Source organism: Aristolochia californica, unplaced genomic scaffold (genome assembly GCF_029961685.1).
Source record: "Aristolochia californica isolate CCGP_79_NKW_82.1479 unplaced genomic scaffold, dmAriCali1.0.hap1 SCAF_9, whole genome shotgun sequence".
In the NCBI taxonomy this organism is placed as follows: Eukaryota; Viridiplantae; Streptophyta; class Magnoliopsida; order Piperales; family Aristolochiaceae; genus Aristolochia; species Aristolochia californica.
The window spans coordinates 36773009-36790283 of record NW_027182290.1 but is presented as its reverse complement, the minus strand read 5'-3'; the positions used below and the strand labels follow the sequence as shown (position 1 = coordinate 36790283).

The following is a 17275-nucleotide window of genomic DNA, read 5'->3' as shown; positions in this document are numbered from 1 at the left end:
AATTATTGTTATACATGTAAGCCTGGACTAACAAGCTTTAGCAGTTTCTTTCTTGCAAATGTGCTCTGTTCTCTCCCAACATCTGCCTGCTTTGAAGAGCCTCTTCCTCCTTGCAAATGAAGTCCGAAAAGAAGCAGGCAGCTTTCAGGTAGTTCCAGTAAAATCTGTTCTTTAGATATCAAAATGTTTAATTGTTCTAACCTTGGAAACCATGGCACCATGGACGCCATCCTCGACGACCTGAGGCAGTTCACAATAACAAATGACCCTCCAGGCAACTACCTCCTGTGTAATAACTCTCAAGAGAATACAAATGCCCCTCCAGGCCTCACCCTAGACACTCTTAATATCATTTTTTCAAGAAAAAATGGGGATTCATAGTGACCCAAGCATTCCTTTTAGGGAATTTTACTAAATTATTTCCTTTTAGGAAACATTCTTCTGCAATATTTCCTGTTCATTCGGGTCTTCCAAGTTCATCACCGTTTTACATATGGTCATGAAAGCAGGATGAAGGGAGAAAGAGTAATTTGTTCGTGGTTTTGCAGACACTAACAGAAGCAATGTCAAATAAGTAACAGCCCAGGAGGGATTTAGTATCCAAACTCTGGCAATAGAATGACAATTAAGTAGAAGGAACGAAATTCAGTTGGTAGAATCCAATTTCAATACAGTACATATCTTTTGATTACATGTACTAATCCACGGTTTACGTATCATAACTTTCTAAGAACCAGTAGAAGAGCTGACGCTTTGATCTCTTCTTTCGCCATCTCCTCGTCAAGCAGTTCGGCGTACGTTTCAAACAGACGGTCGAGTATTCCTCCTCCAAAATGATGCGTGATTAGGGTCTCTTGGATCGCCCTCACCGCCGCTGCCATAGACTTTCCGTCGTCCATCACCCCGTCGTCGTCGTAATTGGTCCCCATTTCGAACGTGTCCAAGCGATCAATCGCGAATAACCCTTCCATTTGCACCATTTCTTCGATCTCGTCGATGGACGGAGCATAGAAATGGGTTTTGTACGATTCCACTTTTTCCTCTTCAAGCTCTCCCTGCAAGCAAACGTACAAAATGAGACGACGACCATTCGAGAACCTACTAAATTGAAACTGTGTGAGGAAAACAAACCAGGGAGACCATTCGAGCGAATGCTTCAGCTAAGACTTCCCAGTAGATGGCGTTTCCTCCGCTGGTGTGAGATTTACTTGGTCTGCCCAGAAACATCAAAACCATCCGACCTCGTGAAATCAGCTCCTCAGACCTCGACTCCAGGAACACTGTAAAGTCCTTGTGAAATTGTAACGAGTATGCCTCCGCTACCTGTTTAGGACTGCTTTCAGAAATGTAAATTTTCCCCTTGTTTAGGGATTTGCCTGTCTGATCAAATAGTTCTGGTGGGACCTGGGCTAGAAACAGTTTCGAGTTACAAATGAACTAAATAAATTGATTGACAGGAAATGCTGGTAGAAGCCTAGAACTAGAAAGCTGCTACGTGGTACTTTTCAGAAAAGGGCATTGACAATCATGGATAATGCCTCAAGGTTTGAAAAAGGGGTCGTAGTTGTACTTGAGTGGCGCATGAGATTCCGACTTAGTCTGGCTCTCATGGCTCTGTCTCTCAGAAATGGTTGCAGAAAATGATGATACGGGCGTTATAGCCCTGGCTCACTAAAACGCTAGAGCACGATCTCCCAGAATTCAGACGAGAGCAGCAGCAGCTGCAGCACGACTGGAATATATTTTATCAAGTGCACGCTGCGTGCCGTCGTAAAAGTGCATGAAAGACATCGTGTCATTCAACACCTGTACCATATTCAGTGTTCTGGTGTATTTACTCACCTTAGACAGCCAGTGAAGACTGAACGAAGAGTGGACAAAATGCAAGCTCTTGCTCGGGAAAAGCCTCCCATAGAAGGAACCCGCCACTGCCGCCACGTACACCGCCGCCGGACTGCTCTTTCCTCGCTTGACTTTGTCGTAGAACTCTGGCAGCGCCAGGAAGATGGAGTTAAAGTCGTTGGTCGGAAGATCGTTGAGGAACAGCCTGAACTCCGGCGGCGGACGCTGGATATTGCGGCATTTTTCTTCCACCGCTTCGATGAGGTTGCCAAGGACTGAGAATGTGTTGGGTCCCGATGAGCAGCCCAGATCGGCTATACCCATGCTCCCGGGCGTCGTACTTAGATATAGAGCGGTAATGGTGTCCACGGTTGTGTGCTTCACCATCTCCAAGGCCTTCCTCTGGAATGTTCAGACGACCGAAATTAAGTGGAATTGATCAACAGGAATCCAGATACTAATCCTAGACGTTCTGCTCAATGTTATTGTTCATCGGTTGCAAGTCGCTGATCAACTTACCTGGTTGGAGGAGTTTCTAGCGTAGCTGGTTTCCCCTCTCCCCTCTTTCATGTGAAAGAGTCTCTCGACATCCATGGTTGGAAGGCTGGAGCTTTGGTAGCTTTGAGCTGCTATGTCATTGCCATAGGCGTCAGAACCCATTTAAGCTTTTCTGCGCTGTGTCCCAGCTTCTTGTCAGAGGTTTTTTGACACTCTCTCACAAGGTTGGTTGCAGAGAGAAAGCGAGGGAGAGAGAGTGTGTAATGTGGTCTGGAATTTCTGGATACACACTGTACACAACGCTAGAACAGCTATGTTGACCGGTGAGATAACTTATGAACAGCTAACCAGTTAAATATACGACGACTGATTCATTAATAGTGTTTCACAAGCTAAACAAGCTCTTTCTGCCTAGATCAGACTTAATTGCATTTTAACCGACTTCTCCTTTTCTACTGCTTCTGCTGAATGAATTTCTTTCGTTTGTGCCTGCTTTGCTTTCCCAGTTGATGACATTAAAATCCTTTACTTGACGGGATTTTTCTATATTTGTTTCCCACGTGGAAAGCTTCCACTGAAGCATGTAAAAAAGTCGAACCAGAGACGTATTGACGACGGTGGTTCCTTGTCGGAATACATGCCGGTTCATCATGTTCTGGCCTCCGTTCGCCTTCCCATCGGGTTCTGGCCTCCGCTCGTCCCTTGCCCTTAGCTATTAGTGGTAGGGTCCTCCACACTACCGCTTGGGCATTGCTCCATTATAACCTTCTGGAGAATGACGGCAGCGTCAGCTTACTAACCACATTGGTCACGTCAAGCCAGTGACGATGGGAACGACGACATTGATCATTCTCTACCCCCTGATCCAGATTATTTACGGCGCTCCCTTTTGCCCTGAATGCATGCGACGACACTGATTAATTGAGCAACTCTTTGATGCCAGTTAAGAGACGTGGGGATTTACAGCTGGATTGACAAGAACAACGTAGTGACGTCCCACGATTGAGGGTTTGGATAATTGCAGAGAAACGGAGCCACTGGTAATTAAGTGGACTGCAGACCAACTTGTCTGGATTTGTCAACCAATTACGTCAAGCCACTACAGAAAGTAATCCCCTCTTTCTGCACAAAACCCATGGACTCATTAGCAGAACAGATGATTCGTTCGCTCGCCGAAAGAGCTTCGTGAAAGAAATATCAGGACCTAACATCTCAATAATGCAGAAAAGACCCTCTCGAATCTGGATAATTCACTGCCATAAATTTACGTAAATCATGGAAAATGAAGCTAAGGCGTCGACCAAGAGACTTATGACAAAAGGGTCTAGGAATGGATATAGCACCGATCACTTTCATTGAGCGTGTTGGCGATAGAGGCGAGAGAGACTGAAACATTGACAGAGATGCTACGTTGAATATGTCACTTGTTGATTGATAATATTTCATGTCTCGGACTCCGAAATGGGGAAATGGAAGATGATTCATCTAGTTTACAGAGTTATCCTCTTGTCTTTCAATCGTAAACCTTATTCCAAAGCACAACACATTGCCGACAGGGTTTACAAAGATGGAAAGAAAGCTGCACTTGACTCTTCTCCTCAAATAATTGAGACAACTGAGATAGATAAAAAAATTAAAAACAAACGTAGAAATTTCTGGATGTCGGTCCTTGTCTTACTCGTCCAGTTTTTCACATTTTCTTTGTGTTACGGTTGAAAAGTGACCTTGGCCCCCCATCTACTCTTGACATTTATAGTCATAAAACATGACACTGAGTGATTTGTGGTAGCCGATGAGCTCAACAAAAACTATCTCTTTCGTTTTCCCATCTCTCGTTTTCGCTCACCGCTCAGAAAACTTAAGTGTATTTCCATAAAAAAGATGTTAAATTTAGTTGTTCCTTAGTTTTTTATTTTACCCATTAATCCATAGTGGGCAATAATAACAACTATCTCTTTTGATGGGAAAATTAAGTTTTATGAAATACACATCTGATATAAAAGAGGTAGTTTGTGACCTCTCTATTAAGGAATTTTTTAATAGACAATACGATCTTCTGTAACTTTTGGAATTTGATTGCCATAGTTGGAAGTAAACATTTACCCTTCCGTTTCTATTCCATTTATGAATTTTATGATAAAAGTAAAAATTCATTTTTCTTACATTTGGTATCAGAGTGATACCTCTAACTTGTTTTCAATTCTATTTAGAGGAGAAGTTGAGTAAGCTCTTTGTGTAAGGCTAAAGTTTGTCTAAATAAACATTGCATCCCATGATCATGTTTGGGCGCTGTGTGAGGCTGGTTTGTAGAGCCAACCAACCCTCGGTAGTGAAAGTTGAGGGAGGTGTTACAAGTGCTGGTGTTGATTTTTGATTAACTCTTCTACGTCTCCCGACAAATTACTTGAGATGGGAGTTGATTCTTGCCCCGCAAAAATGCAGCGTTAAGATACTATCACTCATCGGAGGCACATTGACGTAGTGGCACCAAAGAAATGAGATGGCACTACTGGGGAAAGGAGAAAAGAGACGACACAGGGGCGTAGCTGTTGGACAACTAAGAATGACGCTCGATGCGTCGTTGATGAGCAAACGATGGACGACTCCTTCCGTTCGACTCATTCTTGGCTCTTTGGCTAATCGAGTGAACACATGGTGTGCCGGTGTTGAGGTTGTGTCGGAGGCCAGTGCAGAGCACTACCTTCTCCACGTGGTTGGAGGCTTTAAGACGAGCTCCAACACGTATAAACAAAAAAAATTAAACAATTAGTATAGTTGAACACAACATTAAAATGCCGAGTTGGTTCAAATGGGTTGAGTTGTTAGCGACTCACCAGTTCCAACTTGCGCAACCGAGTCATCTGAGCAAAGGCCGGGCACTCGTGCCCTTAACTTAAAAGTTTAGCAAAATGGCCATTAGGCCATCTCACTTTTATGTGTTATTATTGGTTACATTTTATAGATATTTAAATCACTGAAAAAGTAATATATTTATTTTTCATGCCATTTCTTGTTTAATTCATATGAATTAAATTATTTGCACGCATATTCATGAAATTTGGTTTTTAGGTTTTATGCATACTTAATTTTCTACGCATATTTTTGGTTGACCTAATTATAAGGAATTAATAATTGGCATACATTTTAGTTAATTATTTTAATGCCATAATTTTGTTTATATTTGAATAATTGAGTAATTGTCACAACAATCTTAATTATGAAAAATGTCTAGTGACATTAAGCTTAGTCACATAAAGTTAATAAAACAAAAAAATATGATTAATCATGGAAATATAATAATTTAATCTCATAGGATAAATATTATATTTAAGTGATTAATCAGGATGAGTTAGAAATACTTTTACAAAAAATTCTACCGCATGCCTAGAATACTCCTTTATAGACAAATTTTTTTATTCCATCATAAATTGACTTCAATCGCTTATGTGATATAATATAAGCTTATAGGAAAGATTATAATGACATATTGATTTATTTATTTAAATTTATTTACATTGAGAAATATTCAATATTTGGCTTTCATTATATATTTAGTAAGTTTGTTGTTTATTTTAAAGTTATTCAAACTTTATTTGTTCCAAATTTCGATCCCTCCTCCATTAATCCTATGAATGGAGACAATTATATTGAGTCAAAGGAGAAAATTCTCTTATCATTGAGGTGCATGTACCTTGACTTGGTACTTCGAGTGAATGAACCTCTAAGTCCCACGGAATCCGGTACCAACATACATGGGCTTCTAGAAGTTGGCAAAAAGCTTTGGACCATCAAGGCCTCATTTGGTTTGGTCTGAGTTGGACCCTAGGGAATGCTTAGAGCGCTCCTTCAATGTAGACATAAGAGAGGCCTTGGAGTGTAGTTTGATGAGCAGCTCATTGACTTCTTTGGATGACTGCAACCTCATTGTAAGCTATGCTTGCACCATTTATGAGGGGAAAGTATGGTGCCTTCGCATTCCAAAGTCTCATTGTCTCATTTCTGCTCTAAGTATGGTCTGCTCTCCAACCCTCCTTCGCTTGTTTGCGTGAGTTAAAAACTCTCCGGAACATTCAATCCAAATTTGTTTCCATAACTCTTGGTTAAACTCAGTTGATTCGATTCTAATTTTTTATTCCAGGCTGGGTTGGAGTTCACAGTATTCTAATCAAACAACAGTTCGAATTATAGATTGGAGCTGCTCCATGCCACCCTACGTGAAACACACGAATCTTTCGTGGTCCGACTGCGGACTCCGCTTACGGGCATATGAGAATAAAAACCCAAAGTATCGCACCTAGGGTTGGAGGGCTAAAAACGCATCAATTATTTTGGTGTTTTTACCCCATATTATAAAGCCAAACTGAACCTGCTTATATTCGAACCGAGTTTGATTTAAATATTTTGAGTTTGTACTTGAGCCGAGATTAGCCTGACCCTAAAATTGTTACCGATCTCGAGCCCAATAATTTTAACCGAGTTCGAACTCCAATATTCATTTAAAATATTTTAAAAATTATATGTCTCGGGCTCTAATATATATTTAATTTTTTTTAAAAATATATGTCAAATAAATTATATATAAAATTATACATATATTTTACATAAAATTGGGCATACATTTTACATAAATTTGGACATGACTTCTATATAAAATTGGGCATGACTTTTACTTAAAATTAAGCATAAAGATGACATCGAATCCAGCTGTGTCTGAAACTTCTTATATTCGAACCGAGTTTCATTTAAAGATTTCGAACTCGAGCTTGAGTCGACCTAGCCTCAACCCTAATAATTTTAATCGAGTTCGAAGTTAACCTATATTTAATACTCTACATAAATTATATATTAAATAAATTATTTATAAAATTATACATATATTAAAAAAAAAAAAAAGAATGATCGGAGACGCTCGGGATTAAATATCCATAACGGTTCCTCCCCCCCCCCCCCCCGAGCCGGGTTGCGAGCTTTATAACCAGCCGTAGCCGGATCTCGAATTATTTGAGATATAAGTATACCGAATCGAACAAGCCGGAACCGAACCGTTCAGGCTCGGTTCGAAGCCACCTAAAACCATGATTATTTATTTATTCAAAATCTTTATGATTCGAACCACCTAAAACATTATTATTTATTTATTTATTCCAAGTCCTTAGAAATTTTACCTATCTTGATTAACTGGCAAACACATCAAACCTCGAGAAGCGTTTTTTAAAGATTTCGTGGCTACCAACGTCCCTCTCTCGTTCTCTCTCGTCTTCTCTGTTAAAATCAGCCATGTCACAGGCAATACTGCCTCCATGGGCTCATCTTCCCTCTCTCCACTCCCGCTTTCTCTCAGCCCCTGCCAACCCAGAATTTCGGCCTTATCCGAATACTCTAAACCTTCACACCTTAATCGCCGCTCTCTCCTCTTCCTCTCTACCTCCGTCAGCATCCCGACCCCCCTCTCCCTCTCGGAGCAACCTGCCGACACCGTTCCTCCTCCACCGGCAGACGCAACCCCTCCGGCACCGGACATTACCGTTACTGATTCTTCCTCGACTTCAGCATCTGTCCCATCTACTTCCGCTCTGACCGGACCCCACTACCTGTCTGGAGTCCCAGCCACTACCCAATCGAACCGAGCCGAGCTCGAGCCGCTCGCGAGCCGGCTCGTTCGAATCCACCCCCAATCGCACCCGTACCCAAAGTAGGCTCGCATTCCAAAGTCTTATTGACTCAGTCCTGCTACAGGTCTGCTCTATAGCCCTCCTCCGCCTGTTTGCCTGAGTTAAGAATTCCCCAGAACTTTTCAGTCCAAATTTGCTTCAATGGAGGTCATTTTACAAGGAAAAGACGCCGCTGAATGGGTTTACCGGGGAGAAGGAGCCGCCAATCTCGTCTTAGGCTATCGTGGCTCTTCTCCTGCTTTTGTACGCATCTATTTAATGAAATTCCATTTCTTTTTCTCTTCCTGCTTATGGATCCTTTTTATGTTAGAATTTCCTATTCTTTGACGAACTATACTCTTTTCTGAAGGTGGGTAAAGTCATACGAGTTCAAAAGGCTCCTCGTAGTGAACCTGAATCGAATCATGACAACTCGGTCTTGTCTACTTACGAGCGCGTTGTATGGGGAGATGCTAATGAAATGGTAGATTCCAAGTCCAATGAAGCGTTAGGGCGATCGTTTGTGCTGCAAGTAATGAGACCGTTGCTGGGCTCCCAACATGTTGATGCAGGGGTAAGATGTCTCTTTTTTCGGTTATCTGTTTAGCTTTTTAATGGGTACATGGTCGACTGATGTGGCGGTGATTGGTCATTCAGTTTTTTGACATTGAATTCCTGCCATTGACTTCCGCACTTTATTCAGATTCCTTGTATTAGCTTTTGTAGGCGAAAGAGTTCGCTTTGGTTCTCGTTCCTTGAACGAGATACCTTCTCAGTTTTTTCTTTCAATCAACGCGGAACTGTATAAAATTCTCTACAATATCAATTTAACTGTCTAATGCTTATCCTTGTATTCTCTGACTTGAAAGAATACCTAGTAATTACTTTTCATAAGGTTGATATGCAGCAGAACATTGTACAGTCATCGAATTAATGAAATAACTTTGATAACATAAAGCATGACTATCTTTGACTTTGAACATGCCAGAGGCCAGTTTTTGTGTCTACAGAGTTTCTGGAGTCGGTTGAAAAGAATGTTCTTAGTCAGCGTCCTTCTTGGCGAGTTGATGCAGCCAAGATTAATACAGTTTGCGATTCTGCCCTTCTTATCTCTGATCATTCACTTTTTTCTCACGGTAATGATTACCCACGGTACTTTCCTATAATCATCACCTCTTGTTTTGTTTTAATGAAAAAATTGTAGTTTTGAGTATATATTTTTAACTGTAAACCTTCTGTAGGAAATCAGAGAAATGGCTATTGACTTGCATATTCACCTTTTGATACTAGTAAAGCATGACTGTCTATGTTCACTTTTTTTTTTTTTTTTTTTTGTTCCATGTACCCTTAAAGAGGATCTGTGTCTAGCTGTGGAAATAAAGGTGACTTCATCTGCAATATGATTTTGACTTATTCTTAGACTGTTTCTCTTCTTAATATTTTTGTCTTCCTATTCTTCTTTCAAGTAAGCAGCCAAAATGTGGATTTCTTCCATCTTCAAGATTCATAGCCGAAAGAAATGCAGTTAAAAAGAGTGTAAGTCGCTTTAAAATGCACCAATTCCTGAAACATCAGAAGAAAGAGGTAATTTTTTTCATCCAGCCTCTAAAGTCTTCTATGTAGCTAGTCTTTCTTTGCTCAAATGCTACTTAAATTGACATAAACAACTGCTTTCGTTACATACATAGTTATATTGTGACCCCTAGTATTCTTGTAAATCTAAGACTGTTCTAGTTCTTCTTTTAGATATCAAGGGTAAGTGATTATGATCCACTGGATCTTTTCTCTGGATCCAAGGAGAGGATAAGTCGGGCAGTCAGAGCACTTTATATAACTCCGCAAAACAACTTTCGTATTTTTTTGAATGGCTCTCTCATTTTTGGCGGCTTGGGAGGTGGCATGGATGTTGTCAAATCAAAGTCAAGTGATCTGTTTGAAGATTTGACGGGAGGTATTATCCATGCAGAATATGGCCAACGTTTATCAAGGTTCCTAGAACTTGTTTCAGAGACTATTTTCAAATCAGGACTAATGGATAGACTTCTTAAAGTTCAGAAGCTTGATCAGTTTGACGTAGAGGGTGCAATTCATGCATATTATAACATCATTTCTCAGCCCTGCATTGTGTGCAAATGCAACAATGAAGTAGACCTCTCAGACAAGTGTTCTTTCCTTCATTCTATTTCAATGCAAGAAAGTGCAAAAATTGTTAGAGAGTACTTGATAGCTGCAACTGCAAAGGACTGTAGTCTGATGATCAGCTTTAGACCAAGAAGTTGTGGCAATTTGACATCTGACTTTGAGTTTGTACATTTAGAACCATCTAATCAAACCTTTGATTACAAGGTATGCAGTCTTTCCCTGAACTTTGAGATGTTTTTTTTTTTTTTCATTTTTTTGTTTTCTTTTCATTGTTGATGGTAACTGTTTGTTTTGTGCTATCTGAACCATTTTTTCATATTTGGAAGCATAATGATGTGATCTCAAGAGAAAATGCTCATGTTAGACCATCCAGTTCTTCTTATCTGAATGATTAAAAAGTTGTTAGAAGTTTATATATTTTGTTGTGGTGGCAAGGCAAAGACGGGCTAATTGGAGAAAAGAACTACCAATATACAGTAAAAGTTTCAGGGTCGATCTTGCATAAAAAAGACACAGAATTAGAATTTGACTCCAGTCTTTCACCCTACCTTTCACTTTCAGTAATGCAGCAAAACTGTTGAACTAGGGAGTCAATCAAATCAAATATCAGAAAAATTGATATTACTCTAATTATTTTGCAGGCCTATTTTATCGACCTGGATATGAAGCCACTGAAAAAGATGGTTTATTACTATGAGCTAGATCAGAAGATTATAAGCTACTACGAGAAAATGCAGGTTATTTAATGTGATACATGAATCTTTAAGCAGACAAGAGACCTGAATTGGAGTTCTGGAAGGAGCTCCGCAAATCCTCATCCTATTTTCTATTTTGTGCTCTGATCTTTCAGATAGACACTGCTTCACTCAATGTGAGCATCAGATGTTTCAGATCCCTATGTGGAAGTGATGCAGAGTTCATAAGTTGAAGAGACAAGTGTTGATGATCAGCCTGCATCCTTGCATCTGAATAGGAAAATGGGTGCAGCTCACAGATGAATAAAGTGGGATGTGTAACTGGGATGCTCACTCATGTTCCCACATCTATCTATTTCTTTTCTTGTACTCTAACCCTTCCAACTGCATCACAGAAATGTGTTTTTGCTGTTTCAGATATGATACTCTCAAGGCTCTTTCTTCTCTTACTTGTTATTTATGTGATTTCATGGAATTATTTTAGCACTGCTAGCAATTCACAAGCCTTTCACTGTCCAAAATTTCGTGAGAAAAGAATTACACTCAGTGGAACCTCAAAAAGTATCTGGACACTTAGTAGTGTCAGTCTATTCTTACCAGTATAGGACCATTCATGATAGTGCTAACCATGTCTGTAGCTGCGAGCTATCTCAACTGGAGTTATGGTAGTGGCTGCTACTCAGCACAAACTGGACTGATCCAAAGACCCCCATGAGCAAAACAAAAGCGACTTCAAACAGATGGTAAGCTTGGACTTTGAAGCTCCTGTTGGGTTGATGTAAGTCAGACTAGTAAAGGTTAGCTGGAGGCCGTTGCATGTAATGAACCTTAGAACTCATTTAGCTTAACTCGTTGCAAAGATGGTTTCGGTATCTTTAGAATAATTTCTGCAGTGCTGTATGTTAAATGGGCGATAAAAGGGTGAAAAGGACAGCAGCAGATAACGATAGAGCAACTACACAGACAGCAGAAAAGGATAGCCTTCACAGCCCCACATGCCTCCATTAAAAACGCTAGCTGGAAAGAGGTTTAAGTCATGTTTACCGTGAAAGAGCAGCAATCTTCTTCAGAATTTGCATGGTTACCAGAAGTCTTGTAGGTGGCAATTTTTGGTTTATGGACAACAGCTCCGTTGCTGCATTGATTGTTATCAATGTTTTAATAGGGGTGGCTTGTTTCACAGGGATTTTTATTGCTAAATGTTATTTTTAATATTGGCAATTTTCTACTCAATTTTATCATCTCCAAACTAGATTCTTGAATTAGGAAATCCCGATGTGGGAATTCAACTGCAGCCATTTTCTGTTTCATCCTACCAATTCACCAAAGACGGAGTATTGTAACTTCTTGAACAGGTTTCCCTTGATCCATGTTTCTCTTCTCCAACAATCTGCAGACAGAATGTAACTAGAAGGCGCTGGAAAAGCTGAATAGCCAGTTGCCTTTACAGGATTTCTCAATTTCCGCTCACAGAAAACTGTGGTTGATCATATAATGCCAGTGCATCATGAAGTCTCCAGTTTTGCAAAAAAATTGCAGAGTCGCACTATTGATCCGTAATAGCTACCCTATGTTTCAGAACAATAGAATAATCGTAAATATGCAAAAGCAGGTTATAACCACCCGATTGCTATTTCATATATTTGTAGCAGCTATTTTTAAATATACATGATTATTATGGACAGGTACAGTGAGAATGTGTTGTGCAACATCTGATTCATGGCTTTAGGTTTCTGCCTTCATTTATCTTCAACCAATATCCCACCTGAAAACCCAACAAAAAAACTGTACAGAGCAGTCGTACAGAATAATAGAACATAGAGAATAAAGTAAGAAGAAAAAAAGAAGGAAAGGAACAGTTATAAATATCAGCATTGAGTTCAAGATCTCCTTCCACAGATGCTCATACTACAGATTCTTGCAACTATATTGCAGCCATCTTTCTGCACCATGTCAAAGGTTCTGTGTTATATTTCTCCCTTAACATCTCTGTGCTCTAGTCTGTTTTTTTCAGTTTTCTTTTCTCCTATTGGGTTTTAATTCATTTCTCCGTAATTCCTCCTCTCCTCTGACACTTACACCAGACCTTCCATGTACAGTTTCCACTTTTCATTTGTCAGGTTTCTATATCTGTGCGGAGCAGAGCAAGTACTCAAAAGCTTCTCTTATTGTTTCAGAAAACTGTAGTGTCAGTGGACTTGTTATGCTCGAAATGCAAGAAGAAAGCAATGAAGCTCCATAGTACTTGACTCTTCCAAAGGTACTGCAACTGTGATCGGAGAGGCGGACCCAGCCCAGATCATCAAGAAGCTGAGGAAATACAGAAAATCAGCAGCGTTTGTGACTATAGGTCCTCCCAAGGAAGAGAAGAAAGAGATGTCAAAAGTGCGACACATGGTACATAGTAGGAGAAGATCAGTTTAGGTACTGTTCAATTATGTAACAAATTAACCACCACTAGTTCTTTGTAGATGGAATCATTTTTAAAAGCCCAGAAGATCATGTCTTATGCTAAAATAAATATTATTTCTCTTTCATTGGAAAATGTTTGTATTAACTGGGCGTCTTGAATTGGGATTTTCTGGTTCAGACCCATCAACCCGACCGGCTGGTCACACGTCTTCAACCTGACCCGATTTCTCAATCGGGACCTCTATATTTAGGGGTTTTGGGAAAGAGGGTTTTCAACGAGTTTTTACTACATTGTTTTTTGTCGAAGAGGGGAAAAATCAAAAATCGATTTGTAATCGCTCGGAGCCGCGTAACTTCTCTTCGTTTTAGTGGAATCTCGTCGTCTTCTCCCGTGGATGTAGGCTGTTGCCGAACCACGTACGATCTATGCCTTTTTCTCTTTGTGTGTGATTGATTTAATGTTTTCTGCATATTTTGTTTTCTCTTTTAGAAATATATTTTGTAGTTGCTGGATAAATCTCGTTTCGTTCGGCTTAGTTCCAACAAATTGGTATTAGAGCTGTGTTTCCAGCAACGACGCCAGATTTCAGCTCGTCGCTCTCTGCTTCCGTAGTTTTGAACGGCGATAGAGAGATCTTTATCCGTCAAAGCTACTTTTTCCTGCAACGGCACTGGATCTCAGCTCGTCTCTCTCTGCTTCTGCAGTTCAGAGAGAAGCTTGTTTTTTTGGGAGCCCTATTCCGCTGCTAGTTTTCTGTAAGTGCCGAGAGAAGACTCTGTTTTTCTGACAGTTCCGAGGGAGAGAAGGCTTAATCAACTGAGCAAGGGAAACTCAATATTTCCCTTTTGTGATTGAGATTATAATGGTTGCGAAGTATACAGTAGAAAAGTTCGATGGGCAAATGAGTTTCAGTCTATGGCGCGTGAAATTGCGTGCCTTATTGGTTCAACAGGGTTTCTACAAAACTTTGAATGGGAAGGAGAAGCTTCCAGCTACGATGTCAGAAGAAAACAAGGAGGAACTTGACATCAAAACACTTAGTTCCATTCAGTTGTGCTTGACGGATGAGGTTTTGCGGGAGGTTGCGGATGAGATTACTGCGACTGGTTTGTGGCTCAAGTTGGAGAGTATTTATATGACTAAATCTCTCACGAATAATTTGTACTTGAAACAACGCCTCTATACTCTTCGGATGAAAGAAGGTACATCTATCAAAGAACATCTTAATGAATTCAATAAGATTGTTATGGATTTGAATAATATAGATGTTACTATTGAAGATGAGGATCAAACACTGATTGTGCTCTTTACCCTTTTCGTATGAACACTTCGTTACGACTATGCTCCATGGGAACGATACTATATCTATGGAGGATAATAAAACATCTTTATACTCTAAGGAGTTGAGGAAGATGTCACTAGTGGGAGCAAGGAACAAGCAGATGGTCTGTTTGTTATAGGGAGAACGAAGGGAAGAAAATTATCAAACTCTAAAAACAGTGGCTGTTCTAGGTCGTAGTCAAAAGGGAAAAAGGGCAAGTGCAATTATTGTCGTCAACCGGGTCACTTTGTACGAGATTGTCCAAAACTTAAAGAGAAGGAGAAAAGAGAAGGAAAGAAAGATGTTGCTGGGATTGCTGAAGATTATTCTGATGGTTAAGAATATGTTATCTCAATTGATGCTTGTGTTGCACACTCACAAGATGAGTGAATACTTGATTCGGGCTGCTCCTACCACATGTATCTTACCAAAGATTACTTCGTGACATATCAGTCGACAAATGGTGGTACAGTTTTGATGGGGAACAACATGCCCTATAAAACTGTCCGGATTGGAACGGTTCAAATCAAAATGCATGACGGTATAGTGAGGATTTTGTCAGAAATTCGACATGTACTTGATTTGAAGAAAAATATTATTTCTCTGGGTTCTCTTGATTCCCTTGGTTGCATATATACTACTGAAGATGGAGTCATTAAGGTCTGTAAAGGTGACTTGGTTGTGACGAAAGGGAAAAATGTTGGTAACCTTTATGTGCTTCAGGGCAGTACAATTATAGGTGCTATAACAGTTTCCTCAATTGCAAATTCAGATTCAGATTCAGACACTACTCGACTGTGGCATATGCGCTTAGGGTATATGAGTGAGAGGAGTATGACAGTCTTGAACAAGCAGGGTCTGCTTGGTGGTTAGAAAACAGGGAATTTAGACTTTTGTGAACATTGCGTTTTTGGAAAACAGAAGCGTCTTAAATTCAGTACGACAATCCATAGAACAAAGGGTACAGTGGATTACATTCATTCTGATTTGTGGGGTTCCTCTCGTGTTCCTTCAAATGGTGGTGCTCGATACTTCATTAGCTTTATTGATGACTACTCTAGGAAGGTCTAACTTTATCCGTTGAAGACAAAGGATGAAGCGTTTGTTACTTTCAAGCTGTTTAAGGCCATGATTGAAAACCAAACTGGAAAGAAGATCAAGCGTCTGAGGACTGATAATGGTTTGGAGATCTGTTTAGGAGAGTTTAATGATTTCTGCAAGAATGTGGGAATTGCTCATCATCTCATAGTTAGGAAGACTCCTCAGCAAAATGGTATCGCAGAACGCATGAATAAGACACTCTTGGAGAGGGCTAGGTGTATGCTCTCTAATGCGAGTTTGGGAAAAGATTTTTGGGCTGAGGCAGTTTCCACAGCATGCTACTTGGTGAATCGGTCTCCATCGATTGCTATTGAGTGTAAGACTCCTATTGAGGTATGGTATGGATCTCCTATAGATTATTCTAGTTTGAAATTTTTTGGTTGTCTAGCTTATGTTTATGTTAATGAGGGTAAATTAGAACCTCGTGCTAAGAAATGTATATTTCTGAGTTATGCATATGGGGTGAAAGGGTCTAGATTATGGTGTACTGATCCCAAGTCACCTAAGTTTCTTATTAGTAGAGATGTTACTTTTGATGAAACTTATATTCTTCACCCGAGAAAGGAGTTTGATGATGCAGGTAGAAATCATGATATCAGTGAACAAGTGGAGCTAGAGTGTGACACTTCTGGGAGAGACATAGAAAACACTCTAGTTCAGTCTATTGAGGCAAAGATGCAAGATTCTAGTGAGGTAGAAGATGCATCTCAAAAGTAATAGTATAGTTTGGCTCAAGATCAAGAAAGGAGGCAGATAAGGCCACCTCATAAGTATGGCTATGCAGACATAGTTGCTTATGCATTGACTGTGGCAGAGACCGTTCAGTTTTAAGAGCCCTCTAACTATCGTGAAGCTGTCACGGGTAGTGATTTTGAAAAATGGACTATTGTTATGAATGGGGAGATAAAATCTCTCCAAAAGAACCAAACTTAGGAGCTTGTGAAACCACCAAAGGGCAAGAAGATTGTTGGATGCAAATGGGTCTTCAAGAGAAAGGAAAGCACTTCAGGTGATGAAGATGCTAGATACAAGACATGTTTAGTGGCAAAGGGCTATAGTCAGAGAGGGTGTAGACTTCACTGAGGTCTTCTCACCTATTGTGAAACATAGCTCTATTCACATGTTACTTGTTATGGTTGCTATGTTTGACTTAGAGCTAAAGTAGCTTGATGTCAAGACAAATTTTTTACATGGTGAGCTTATAAAGCAGATTTATATGCATCAACTAGAGGGGTTTTCTGTTTTGAGAAATGAGGACTATGTTTGTTTACTTAAGAAATCTTTGTATGGGATGAAACAATCACCTAGACATTGGTATAAACCGTTTGACATGTTTATGGTGGACCATGGTTATTCTAGAAGTGAGCATGACAGTTGTGTTTACTTCAGGGAGCTCTCAGATGGTTCATTTGTGTATCTGTTATTATATGTTGATGGCATGCTTATTGTAGCCAAATATATGTATGTGGTCAACAAGTTAAAGGCTCAACTCCGTGGTGATTTTGAGATGAAAGATTTGGGCACAACAAATAAAATATTGGGTGTGGAGATTCGCAGGGATAGAAAGGCAAACAAGTTGTACATGTCACAAAAGAGTTATATTGAGAAGGTA

General features: G+C 39.9%; 2 protein-coding genes across 2 annotated transcripts; one reads left to right on the top strand and one right to left on the bottom strand.

Moving 5' to 3' along the window:
• Nucleotides 1–716: 716 nt before the first annotated feature.
• LOC137940910 (probable methyltransferase TCM_000336) lies at nt 717–2439 on the bottom strand. Its single transcript, XM_068786023.1, has 4 exons — nt 2362–2439; nt 1843–2244; nt 1132–1404; nt 717–1055 (listed from the first exon to the last, which is right to left on the bottom strand). Exons 1-4 carry the CDS (start codon nt 2434–2436, stop codon nt 717–719), a joined length of 1089 nt encoding a protein of 362 aa, XP_068642124.1. The 5' UTR covers nt 2437–2439.
• Nucleotides 2440–7618: 5179 nt separating this feature from the next.
• On the top strand, nt 7619–11246 carry LOC137940522 (inositol-pentakisphosphate 2-kinase-like). The gene is made up of 8 exons (XM_068785633.1): nt 7619–8255; nt 8362–8565; nt 8980–9127; nt 9345–9373; nt 9465–9575; nt 9738–10337; nt 10775–10870; nt 10984–11246. The coding sequence occupies exons 1-8, from the start codon at nt 8154–8156 to the stop codon at nt 11059–11061; spliced, it is 1368 nt and encodes a 455-aa protein (XP_068641734.1). The 5' UTR covers nt 7619–8153; the 3' UTR covers nt 11062–11246.
• Nucleotides 11247–17275: the final 6029 nt, after the last annotated feature.